At 34.9% G+C, this 13,853-nt stretch overlaps 1 protein-coding gene across 1 annotated transcript in view; it reads right to left on the bottom strand.

The window, feature by feature from the left end:
• Positions 1-13,853, bottom strand: part of RBKS (ribokinase) — a 135,492-nt gene that overhangs the window by 30,789 nt on the left and 90,850 nt on the right. Inside the window, 1 exon segment of the mRNA XM_074288296.1 lies at positions 12,225-12,416. Coding sequence (XP_074144397.1) covers positions 12,225-12,416 — 192 coding nt within the window.

The raw sequence follows: 13,853 nt of genomic DNA, 5'->3' as shown, positions 1-13,853 counted from the left end.
CAATAAAATGTCTGTCAAATACGTTGCAAAAATGTAAGGAAAGTATATCTACAGCATGCCTTTGATCTTCCAGTTTAGACACCTAACCAAAGAAGAAAATGACAAAAGGCTGACCTGACTTGTTCTTGGAGAAACGAAGGTAGCTATTAGCCATTTCTTTCCAGTCCAAAGACTATTCTCCTTGTCAGAGAAAACAGAGGCAATTTAAGAGTGGGACAGATAGGTATGTCTTCTCTCCTTCATTCTCTGATATTCTTGTCCCTTCATCATGTATGGCAGGAGCTTTTGTTTTATTTGCTTTCCCTCTTTTTCATAAGAGATCTCAAACAACAACAGCCATAAAATCTCTCCTGGTAAACCTTGGTTTTCCTTGTCAGTTTTTGCTCATTTGCAGTTTTAGCATTTTTGATAATTCTTCTTAGAAGAATTGGGCCATACTTTTATCCTTCTCATTTATGAAAATGTCTTTTATAATCTAATTGTCTTTATTAGACAATCACTTTTTTTTTTTAATTTCAGACAACTCCCCTTTTTACTCATGGGTACTCCCATTTATTCTGTCTGAATAAATTCAGATTTTTATTATAAATTCAGATTTTTATTCTTGATCCCTTCCTCTCTCTCCTAGGCTGACTCACAGTAGAACTTTAGGCTATAAAATCCTTAACTTTTCCTTAAACACTTTAAAGCAACTCTCCCCAAACTTAGGATGAGAGTCAGAATATGCCTAGCTTTCATTTCTTTCTTAATTATAAATTTTAAGATGGCATGAACCCTTCCTACTAGGCTTATAATTTTCAACCTAGCAACTAGTTCCTTTCTCTGGTAAGAATCATATGAGGGCAGATTTTTCCCCGTGTTAATTCTTTTACCTTTTGAAGAATGAAATTATCATTGAGGCAAGTCAGGAGACTATTATCTACTTTGCTTTTGACAGAGAAAGCTGTCTATGGGGCTTTGTTGATAATGGGAGTTTCTGATTACTTCTGTATAATGACTGGCAGCTTGTAACTTGTTTTCTTGAACTTCTTTTCTTTTCTCTTTTCTTGAACTTTTCTTTACCTTATCTATATAATCTTCAATGACAACTGATATCTCCATTGAGCTTTGCCTAAATACTATCTACCAGGCTAACCCATTCTGATTTCTAAACTTATTGTATAAGTTAAATCTTATTAATACACAGTCCTACTCTGCTAGCCCCTCCCTTTTTAAACCCTTTTTCTTTCTAACTATTAAATCTTCCAGAGATATGTTTCAATCATAGGTTTCTTTCTCTCAGATCCTAGTGGTATCTATGAGATCAAGTCTGCCTTTCTACATTAGAGAGTTTGTCTTCTTGAGTATCCCTATTTGTGCATTTGTGTAGAGTTATCAACTTTTTATAATTTCTATTGTTTACAGTGAACTAATCAGCATTACATGACACCTACTCTCTGTGCTTACTATGTGGTAGGCATTTTACAAATATTGTCTCATTTGATCCTAAGAAAAATGATTCTTTGTCTAAGAGTTGACATGATCAATCATAGCCTCATTAGAAAAAAAACATCTCTTATTATTAGATTCATTCTCATATTTTCATATTAATTGTTAATCAGAACTGGTTTTCACCCTCAGAGATACCCCCATTTCTAAGAATACTTAAAACATTCAGCAGCCTCTATGCAGTTCTTTGGTTGCTAAGAGAACCACTGACCTCAATTGACCGAGTATTTGCTAGTCTAATTACTCAAATTGATTATTAATTATCTAGAAATTATTTCTCTCTGGTTTTTCTTTCATCTCAATCCATACAACAACCATAGGAGATAGTTGCTGTTATTTTTCTCATTTTATAGTTGAGTTGGAAGTTAAGTGATTTGTTTGGATCACTCAATTAGGAAATATTTGAAATTGGATTTGCATTCAGGTCTTCATGATTTCAAGTTCTGTGCTCTACATTATCTTGCTGCCTATATCACAAGTTGTAATTAAGCTTAAATTAGCAAATAGAATTAAGGCTATATTAGTTCTAAAATATTAGGAAATAATTAGCACAGTAAACTAGAGTACTAAATCTCGTTTAAATCAAAGACCTAATCAATCTCTCTTGAAGAAAAGACCTAAGGGAAGGATCTAAATTCTCAGAAACTAAAGTAACTACTGATAGGCTATGAACAAATAGAGTATAACTATCTTTTTTACTTAGTTCAATTTGTTCACCTTTGATCAGTTTGAAAAGAGAATCTTTGGGGCAAGGTTTCTTAACCAAGGATTGATGAGACCTATGGATAAATTTTTAGAGGATGCGTGAGTGAACTAGAATGGGAAAAAAACAAACAAAATTATATCCTTATTTCATTAACTTCTGAAATTCAGAATTTCTTTCAATTATTTAAAAAATATATTTTTTAGAGGGATCTTCAGGCTCTTACAACATGTATCAAAGAGATTCATGATTCAAAAAAAGTTAAGAACTTTTTTTTTTTTTTTTTTTTTTAAAGAAAAAGTAGTCACAAAGGGAGTAACAGACATTATAAAGAGGTTTTCTATATGAGGAAGCATTATTTAAAAGTTTTGTGTGAGTAAATCCAAAACTCCAAACTTAAACTACTTAGCTTTAATTAACTTTAATTTCTTAGCTTGAAATTTTGTCATTTAATTCACAATTACTGTAAAGTGAAATTGGAAACTTCTTGGGTCAGAGACCCTTCTGATTAGTAGCATCAATTCTTCTAGTCTGAACTCCTCTCAAGGCAGAAATGCTTGTATAAATATTGCATAAATTGTGTCTGAATAATTTTCTTCCATGATCTCTGCTATTTTGTGTGGTGTATATACATATACATGAGCAATTTTCTCCTTTTCCTATATTTTATATATATATATATATTTGTTTTGTTTTGTTTTGTTTTGTTTTGTAAGACATTCTGACCAGTCTTTGCAAGGTATACCTTTGCAAGGTATAATCTTTGGCTAAGAGCCTGTTGTCCTGATAAATATTCTAAGTTGTAAATTCCCTTTCTCAGATACATCTACGTACCAACTGTTTATTCCCCAAATCTCTTTTTCTCTTCTGGAGCCCTTGTCTATGATGAGCATTGGTAAGGAAAAGACCCTCTCTGCCTCAGGTCGTTTCTTGGCCAAAACTTTATATAATTTTTTCCCCCCTGCTTTCTAGGTTCCATCTGGCAGCATTTTATGTGCACACATGAATTACCAGAAGTAAATGGTAGTCATTTGGCTTGCCAAGTCTTGGGAGATGATCAGCCCCATCTTATGGACATGTGGCAGCTGGGTAGGACAGGGAATGCTGGGCTTGGAGTTAGGAAGACATGAGAGCAAATCCAGCCTCTAACATTTACTAGCTGTGTAACCTTGACAAGTCATTTAACCTGGCTGCCTCAGTTTCCTTATTTATAAAATGGGGATAATAATTGCTCCTACTTTGCAGGATTGAGACAGCTTCACAGGTAAAAGATAGGGTGATGAGGCTAAATAGTAGTTCATCTGAAAAATATTTGAGGGTTTTAGTAGATGATGTATTCTTGATGACTCAATAAAACCCTATACTCACTCTCACATGAGCAACAAGATGATAGACTAGACATTTTCTGAGTCCCATGACCTCTTATACCTGTCCAAAATAGAGATCATGTGACAGAGATAAAGTAGGTTCAGCTGTCTGTGGTTAGTACACTCAATCCAAAAAGTAAAAACAAAAACAAAAATCAAATGAAACAGCAAAACTCCCAACCCAGGACCTCACATTCACTCAGCACACTTTCTCCATTTCTCTTTCTAATGAAAGCAAGGCTGCTTTACAGACCAAAGGACAGGACCCTACCCCCCCAGTCCTGCCTCCCTCTTACCAGTGCTGCAGACACCCTAGCTCTAGGCTTTGGTGGTTTCCTCAAGTCTCAAAAGCCAACTTGGCCATAGCCCTGTAGAAGCAAGAGCCTGCTGGGTCTGTAACTTGGAAGCCTCAGGACTTCAAAGTTGCTTTTCTCTTTTGAACAGACACCGATGGCTAGTGCAGAGTCAGAGAACTGAAGAATAGAGGGAGCAGAACAGTTCACCAGGAAAAGACATCTGGAGGTGGAGGGCTGTGAAGCATTCCACCATACCTGAAAAAAAGAACACAGCACCCAGCTGTGGCCAGTTTTGATCAGCCAAAAGTTACAGGAGAGACCTAGGTGAGCAGTCCAGTGTTGGAGGAGGCCCAGATGCTTTGGTATCCTGCCTCCAAGGAAACCATAATCAAAGAGAATGAAGTCAGGAAGTAAATATATACAAAGTAAAGGAGGAAAAAAAAAAGACTGAAAGTATTAAAGAAAATTCAAAGTCTTTGATCAACAGGAAAAACAGCAACAACAGAAGGAAACATGGCTTCCACAACTAAATGAACCCAAGCATCTATGAATAAAAACTACAAAATAAAGGAAAGACATCTGATACTTGATAAGACAAAGGACCCTGTGCAAGCTGAGGAGAACATGGAACCACAAAATGCTGTTCCTGAGTGGTTTAAAAGAAAAATGAGAATTACTGACAGCAGAATTTATGTCCGTACAGGAAAAATAACAGAATACAAAACTTGAATGTACAATGGCAAGCTTCACCAAAGAAATAAAAGAGAACAGATTGGGAATACACATAATGGAAGGAAAACCTAGAAGAGAGACAAAAAAAGTAACATTAAAAGAAACTAAACATACAATTAAAACATAAAGATCTTGGAGACAGGATGCACAGAAGCATCCTATGGATTATAGGTTTCCCAGAAGTATAGAATGGAACAAAAATGATTAATGTCATAATGAAAGAAAGAAATAGTATAAGAGAACTGCCCAGAATTTCTGAACACAGAAAATGAAGTTCCAGTGGAAAGAATTGACAAAATGTCTCCAGGAAAAACCCAAAGGCTGCAAAGTCATATAGTGGTTAAATGTAACTATTCAATTTAGAAACAACAAGTTTTGTCAGTCATCAGGAGAAAGACTTTCAAATATATTAGAATAATGAAAAACTATTTTGTACTCACTAGAAAAAGAGGAGGGAATGCAATAATGTGTTCCAAAGAGCTGTAGTGCTCAGGATGAGTTGAGAGTGATATATCATTCAAATCTGAATTTAATCGTACAGGACAAAAGATGAATATTCAATGATAAAGAAGAATTTGAAACTGTTTTAGAAAGAAAATAGGAACTGAAGAGATTATTTGCTTCTCAAACACTCCAAACAACAAAAATGTAGGAGTGAAAAAATGCAGCACATGGGGACAACAACAACAGATGACAACAGAAAGACCCGTACAAGAATTCTCTTTAAATAGACATAGAGATAGGGATGATGACAGAAATCTGGTAGAGGTAACAGTGAAGAGATGGACAGAGGAAATTATAGACAGAACTCACTGATATCTTTTCTCCAGGTAAATACTTCTTTTATGGGACTATATTGCAACATAGGAAGGTACCTTGTGGTTTTCCCCAAACTCTAAATTAGCAAAAATGATAAAAAAAAAAATGACAACAGTTAATGTTGGAGAAATTGTGGAATGATAGATATTGTTGGTATAGCTGTGAAATGATGCAACTATTTTGGAAAGCCTTTGGACTTACGCAAATTTTGGGAAGTGAGCAAAACCCAGAGAACATTGTATACAGTAACAAGATTAATTATGTGATGATCAACTGTGATAGACTTGGCTATTCAACAATGAGATGATTTAAGGCAATTCCAATAGAACTGTGGCATTCATAACCATCTGAACTATGGAAACTGAAAGTGGATCAAAGCATAGTATTTTCATCTTTTCTTTATTGTTGTTGTTTGCTTGTTTTTTTTTTTTCCTTCCTCATGCTTTTTTTCCATTTTTGTTCCAACTTTTTTTTTTTTTTTTTTTTTTTTGGTGCAGCTTGATGATTATGGAAATATGTACAAAAGAACTGCACATGTTTAACCTATGTTGGATTTCTTGGTGTCTTGGGGAGGGAATAGAGGAGAGGACAGAAAAATGTGGAACACAAGGTTTTTTGCAACATTGGATGTTGAAAACTATCTTCGAATGTATTTGGAAAAATAGAATACTATTAAAATTTTAAAAATGGATGTAATTTGATTTTAAAAGTAACATGACAAGAACTGTTTAAGCATGAGGAACACATTTTTTTCCTTCTCCCAAAGTTCCTGGCTTTTGTATACTGATAAGCTACTTATGAATCACAGATTATGCTTATTTATTATAAGGCAGATGACTTCTAATGCTGACTTACATTGTAAGCAAATTTTTTATGACAGAGGTTATTTTAAAAAACTAAAAAAAAATTGAATAGTATTTTATTTTCTCAATTCATATAATGAAAGTTTTCAACATTAATTTTTATAAGACTTTGTGTTCCATATTTTCTTCTTTCCTTACCTTACCTTCCCCCTCCACAAGATAGCAAGCAATATGATAAAGGTTAAATATATGCAATTCTTTTAAACATATTTCCACATTTGTCATGTTGTGTAAGAAAAATCAGACCAAAAAAGGAAAAAAAAACACGAGAAAGAAAAAAAACAAACAAAAGGTCTCCAATAATGCTTTCTCTGGTTAGATGGCATTTTCCATCCTGAATCTATTGGAATTGGTTTGAACTGTTGAGAAGAACCAAGTCTATCATAGTTGAATATCGCATAATCTTGTTGTTACTGTGTACAATGTTTTCATGATTCTTACTTCACTTTACTTGACTCACTTCACTCAGTATCAGACCATTTAATTTTTTCCAGGCTCTTCTGAAATCATCCTGCTCATTATTTCTTACAAAACAATAATATTCCATTTCATACATATATTATAACTTGTCCAGCCATTCTTCAGCTGATACACATCCACTAAATTTCCACTTCTTTGCCTCAAAAAAAAGGGTTGCCACAAACATTTTTGCACATGTGGGTCCTTTACCCTCTTTTATGATCTCTTTGGGATACAGACCCAGTAGTGCAACTGCTGGATCAAAAGGTATGCACAATTTTCTAGTCCTTTGGATATAGTTCCAAATTACTCCCCAGAATGGTCGGATCATTTCACAACTCCACCAACAATGCATTAATATGACAGAATTATTATTGCATATTTTATCAGTGATCCTTGTGTATGAATAGGTATAGTGCAAGATAAGCTGGAAGGTGGGTAGCAGGCTAGATATGGAGCCCAGAAGTTCTGGGCTGAATCCTACCTGACATTAGGCAGTTATATCATCCTGGGCAAATTACTTAATCCTCTTTGCAAGCTTTAAAGTGCTATGTAAATGCTAGTTATTATTATTTTAGTATTTTTTTCTCAATTACATATAAAAATAATTTCAACATTCATTTTGTAAAACTGATTTTCAAATTCTCTTCTTCTCTCCTTACTTTCCTCATTGAGAAGCCAAGCAATTTGAAATGTTTTACATGTATGATCATGCAAAACACATTTCCATAGCAATCATGTTGTAAAAGAAAACATAGACCAAATAAAAACCCAAGAAAAATAGAGTAAAAAAAAAGTTATGTTTCGATTTGTAATCAGACTCTATTATTTCTGTCTCTGGGGATAGATAGGATTTATTATCATCAGTCCTTCAGAGCAATCCTGAAACATTGTATTGCTGAGAATCCTGCCTGTTATTATTAAAGAGTAAGTGAATTTACTGCTCAGGAACTTTATAAGGCTCCCAAATCAGGGTTAATTAATACTGTCACGTATTCACATTAACATTGTACCAGCATAAAATTATTATAACATAAAACTTTTCACATGTGTATAGACTATTAATGAAAATTGGCTCTTATTCAATGAAGTCTGAAACAGAGAGGACAAAGTTCTCGGCCTGCAGATTTGTGAAGGGACAGATTGAGGACATGAGCTCCCTGTCATTATGAGGTTAAGCATCAGAGAACACAAAAAAGAATTAGAAAACAGACACATCTGTCAAATCTTCCAAATTGAGCTGGGGACATCTGTAGTTATTGCCACCATTTCCTTTCAGCACAACTTGAGAAAAAAAAAAAAGGATGCAAAAATAGAAATGGTACACTCAACTATTAGCATTTGAGGCAAAATTGAATATAGCAACCTGCAGAATTACTGACGTAGGACAAGGAATGTTTTTCATAGGGCAGATAGCTTAAATGGACGTTGTGCCAACTAACTAAAGATGTTCCTATCACTCTTATTATTGGTAATTATTTTATTAGGAAAATAAAAAGCAAATATAAGAGAGAAGATTAAAAAAAATAATTGAGACCAACTACAGTCTTCGCAGAGAGATAAAAGACATCTTCACTGGAATTTCTCACTTAATCATAAAAATTATCCAATCCATGTTAGATGTTAAAAGAAGCAAACTAAGTGGGGGCTGTTAGATGGCACAGTATACAGAGTTGACAGACCTGGATTTAGCAAGACTCATCTCTGTGAGTTCAAATCTGACCTTATTAGCTATGTGATTCTAGGCAAGTCACTTAACCCTGTTTGCCTCAGTTTCCTCATCTGTATAATGAGCTGGAGAAGGAAATAGCAAATCACTCAGAATCTTTTCCAAGAAAACCCCAAATGGGATCACAAAGCCTTGGATGCAACTAAAAATATGACTAACAACAACAAACGACTGGTTAAATACAGAATAGGCAAGAATTTTAACAATGAAAGTGACTAATGTGAGCAGCAAATAAATCATAATGCTGGCAGTACAGAGAAGCATGAGATTCTAAGCCAAGAAACAAACTTTGCTTTCTATTGGTGTCCCCTCTACTCCACACATATGTTGCTGCACCCCCTATCCTCAAGTTGAGAATTCATTCAGTTATGCAGATGCTTTATTATAACAGTATCTGTCAAATAAAATATTTGTTAGACTGTCCTAGATTAAACATTAGCAGTACTGAAATGACTTCTGGAAAAATCACAACTTGAAAAATGGTGATACATTAGACTCTTATTTGAAGATATTGCTAATATTGTATCTTAAGAATAATAATGTAATATAATAGCATGGCAGTGTATAACTCCATTTGGCATTTTGTGTGAACGCTAACTAGGCACATGATAGGAAAAGATATATGTATTAATTCTCTACAGATTAATAGTTCACTTACTCATTTAATAAATATTTTAAAGATATTTTTGGGGGGTGGGGTATCAAAAAGATGTGCAAGTAATTGTCCCTGCCCTCTGTGAAGTTATATTTTACTAGCAGAGATGACATAGGTAACTATAATACTACACTATAATTAGTGTTGCATGATTGGGGCAAATGATAATTGTTGCAGCAGGTGAAAAGAGGGAGGGAGTACTTCTGGTAAACAAAAGTGGCAATGGACCATCCCTTGAGAGATGAGAATTTCATCAGGTAGAGATGGGAAGAATAAAATTCTAGGCAGAAAAGATAACACAAACAAAGAAGTATTTATAAAACTTTTAAATAAATAGAATATGGAATATATATAAATGTATAAATAAACAAGAACTTGTATAAATATGAGATGGTTACTATTTTCGAACTGAGGAATGACTTGGTTAAAGCAATGTTTTCAGAAGATTAACCTGGCTGCAGTACATGGAATAGATTAGAAAAGGGAAAAGATTAGAGGTAGGAAGATTAATTCCTTAGCACAAGTCTTAAAAAGATGGCCCCTTAAGTAATTCAGTCACTTCAGGGGAAGGCCATCTTTTCTTTAATAACTCTCAGGAGGCTGGTTTCAGTGAAATGGGTATTTTTTAAGCTGGTATTTGGTAGCAGACTTGATGATATATATGTTGCAAGCAGCCACTTAAGCCCTATCCTAGGAGCTTTGGAAAGCCTTTAGATCTTCTGGTTTTGAGAGGTCCTATAGAGCTACATGGCACAGGATTAAAATGGGAATTACAACCTGAGGGTTTTAAGAGCCATGACAACTTATTGGGGTTTTCCAGGCTTCAGGCTAGCAGCGATCCCTTCTTATGCAGTTTCTTCTACCCACAGCAGGATGTGAGAATACAATGACTGATGATGTTCTTATTATCTCCCTGGCTACAGAGGTCCTACAGAGATCTATAGTCACTAGGGGACAGGGTTATGCAGTTGATGAATGCTTGTCTTCATCCACATCAGCCCCATGGTTCTAGGGCAGAAAAGACCTCTTCTGAAGATCTCACTGAGACAGGTGAGGAGAAATACTCCCACAAAGATAACTGCCACTACATATAATTCAGGTAGACTTGAGGGGCTTCCCTCATACCACAAACAGGGATAGCCTTGGCAAAAAACGACTGAGATCTGCAAAGAACTTCTTCCCCTAATAAAGAAAACATATCTGTTCAGTGACTATAAATCCTACAAGGAATTGTACTCTGAAAATAGCAGGCATTTAAACAAACTACTGAGCTGGATGGTAGCTAGATTTGCCAAGGATATAGTGAAGGCTTCATTTACAGGGTTTTGGATCATAACGTGCTGGCCACTTGGTAGATAATATTTAGGCTTCAGGGAGTGATAGGATTGGATGATGTGATACTAAGATTCCACAAAGAAAAATACCCTCCACATATTATAGATAATCTTATTTAGTGACTATAACCATAAAGGAAGTAGTAAAATTGGGAAGGAGAAGAAGAAAGGTTGCCAACTGATTGTATGAAGCACAGGCAACCCATAGCTGTAGTGTCCATATCTTTAATTAGTTAGCAAACATTTACTTCATATTGGACACTATGATAACTGCTGAGGATACAATGAAAGAAGAAAACATAAGACCTGTCCTCAGAGAACTCATATTTTGATGGAAGAGAAAACATGCAAACAGCTATTTAAAAACAAAATAAACATGGTGATAATCTCTGGGGGAAGGTGAGGGGGGGGGGGAAAGCAGAGACCTGGAAAGACATTTGAAAGAGGTAATATTTTATCTGAGTTTTAAGGAAGCTTGGAAGTAGGGTGAGGATGGAGGACATGTTAGTTAAGGGACACCTAATGCAGAGGGATAAAGAGTTAAGATATGGGATATTAAAAAAAATAAGTGAAGAGGAGGAGACAAAAATGGGAAGGAGAGAGAATTACCTTTTGAGCAGGGCTACTAGAGTTTAGCATTCACTTTTCAGTTCTCAAACCATTTCACACAAGCTAGAACTATTACTGCAGTGGACAAGCTCTGGTCTGTTATACAGTGTTTTTATAAAAGGTCAAGGGTAGCTGTTAAGCATAACAAGTGTTTTCTGAAATACCCTTCAAGATGAGAAAGGAGAGCATAGCCCCAGATGTCCAGGACTGGCTCCAAAAGCAGGCTGACAAGCTAATCATTCTGTCAGCTGATGATAAAACAATATGCTGACAAGGTCCAAAGTCAGAAAGAAGGAATGTGGCTTCTTTTGCCACAGATGGAATGGAAGAAGGCACTGAACTATAAGGTAACATACAGAGGGAATCTCCATTATTAAAAAAAATTACAGGGAAAAAAAAACAACTTGATGAATACTTGCTGAAGTAACTTGGTACAAATACGTAACATTTTCTAGAAGGATTTCTTCAAACTGTTGGCTTTTTCTAAGCCACCATTATTTCTCAGCTGAAGAAATAGGATTTTATAGACTGTGTCATGGAGAAACTCCTTTGATCACTTTCCTCTTCTATTATGGGCTGAAGAAGATGCATTGTTTTATGTTCCTACAACTAAAAGATATCTGAGCAAAGTAATTTAATGCCTCATTGGGTCCTGGATGTAACCATGAGTCCTTAAAAGTTATTTCAGGAAAGTATGAGTTAGGTTTTCAGCATAGAACCAGGGCTTGGATTAGCTTATCACTTTTAGAATATCTACTAGTTGATTAAGGGTTCAGCCAAAGCAACTCATGAAACAAAAATACAAAATAACTTTCAGTCCTTATAATCAAAGCTTCCAAATCTTTTCTTTCCCATTATTTTTGGTGACAAAGCATATCTTTCTTTTTTCTTTTTTTTTAACTTCTAAGAATTCTATGAGAGAGAGCTAGAAAAGATATTTTAAAAATTTCTTTTCACAGATTTACCAATTTACAGGTTTTTTATTATAAAACAAATGTTTGGAGAGTTGTAAAGAAGGATTTGGTTGGATCACTGAATTGGAATCTAAAGCTTCTAATTTGGTCAGTAGTCCTGCTATTCTACTTCACTGGCTTCCTAGGCCTTCATATTCTCACTCTAAGATGTTCCCAAAATGCTTAAAAAAAAGTTTGCTGAAATTTCAAAACATACCGTAGTATCCACAGGTTTGATGACCTTCTGTGTGGGAATATGCTTTGGGCCAGGTTCTTCGGCTGATACAAACACACATCCTTCAGCACCTAGGGTAATGATTACTATCTTGCAACCCCTTTCGATCAGCACTGATCCAGCCTTTCCAGCTGCTGCAGGGCTACTAATTGTAAGCCCAGTTAAAATTTCAGCCTAGAAATCAAATGGAAAAGTCATTAATAAATAATTTGTACCAATTTGCTTGAAGTTGTTTTATAATAAAACTGTTTTTATTCCTTTAAATTAGATTTTGAGACTCCTGATGAAAGTAAAATGGTGATGACACTAAAACTGGATTACATTATAGGTGAGAACAAATGACATTTGTGTAGAGCTTTCAAAGCAAATGCAAAATATTTTATATGCATAATCATAATAGCAACAGTTGATAATTATGTAGCATTTAAAAAAATACTTTGGTGCCCCAAAATTTTTAGTGTAATTTTAAGTTTTAATAGCTTAAGGCTTTTGAAATATATTCTCTTATTAGAATCTTACAACTCTGTGATGTTAATAGATATAACTATTATTATGCTCTTTTTATAGATGATGAAACCGAGAAGGAGAGAAGTTAAATGATCTGCCCCAGGTCATATAGCCAGTAAGTATCAGATGGGATGGGTACCCAGTTATCCCTATGTTATATGGGTAATTACTTATATGGTATAGGAAGTTGCACTAGATGATCTGTAGTACTTTCCAACTCTAAAATCACATGATTCCATGAGGACTAGATGCTTGTAGTTTACCAAATGAATTATTAAGACTTCAGTAAGCACACTTATTGGGATGGGGAAGAAATTTCTTTTAAGAGCATTTCAGTTCCTATGGAAAATTATAAGAGGAAAAAAACATGACTGGAGGACTGAGGATGGGAGGGAGGAAATTTCCATTTACATGTATGAAGAAGCATTTATAGCTTCTTGGTCAGGGCATTGCTTGTAGGTATGGTACAGTCTCACATAGACAGGGTATGGCAGTCAAACATTTAGTCTAAGCCTCCAACTTTAATTAAGACTTTAAAATATTCCCAGTATGTAAGGAAGAAACTCAATCTAAAGTTAGGTACCAGGAAGACTCAAAGATATTATAATTCTGGTATTGGATTCGTACCTAATGATTTTTGAAAAAAATACTACTTAACTATTTATAAAGATAGAATAGCATGTAGGATGAAAAATCCTCCTGTGTAATTTCCTTTAAAATCAGCCAACAAGTACTTACTAAGCATCTACTAATAGCTTACGTTCAGAGGCATCAGGTTTTCCTTTTTTTCCTATCTCCAGATTGAAGCTTTTCTGTCTCATTAGAATGGTTTTTGTTTAGGCAGTAGCAGCAGTTACTGAGTTCATACCATAATAATGAGAATCCATACATTTAAGCTGTTTCTAGGATTTGGTCTTTAAAACCAATAGGAACACAGAAGGAACAAAAGCCCATCTACGGCCCACAAGTGTGTATGAAGACTCAGAGATGAGGATAGACAGAGAAATACTGAATGTAGGTGGAATTGGAGAGAAACCTGAATATGTATGAAATCTTTATAGTGGAACATGTAAACCCAGAAGCTGATGACAGATGAAAAGATAG

The sequence above is a fragment of the Sminthopsis crassicaudata genome, chromosome 2 (genome assembly GCF_048593235.1).
Source record: "Sminthopsis crassicaudata isolate SCR6 chromosome 2, ASM4859323v1, whole genome shotgun sequence".
In the NCBI taxonomy this organism is placed as follows: domain Eukaryota; kingdom Metazoa; phylum Chordata; class Mammalia; order Dasyuromorphia; family Dasyuridae; genus Sminthopsis; species Sminthopsis crassicaudata.
This window is presented reverse-complemented; position numbering and strand designations above follow the sequence as displayed.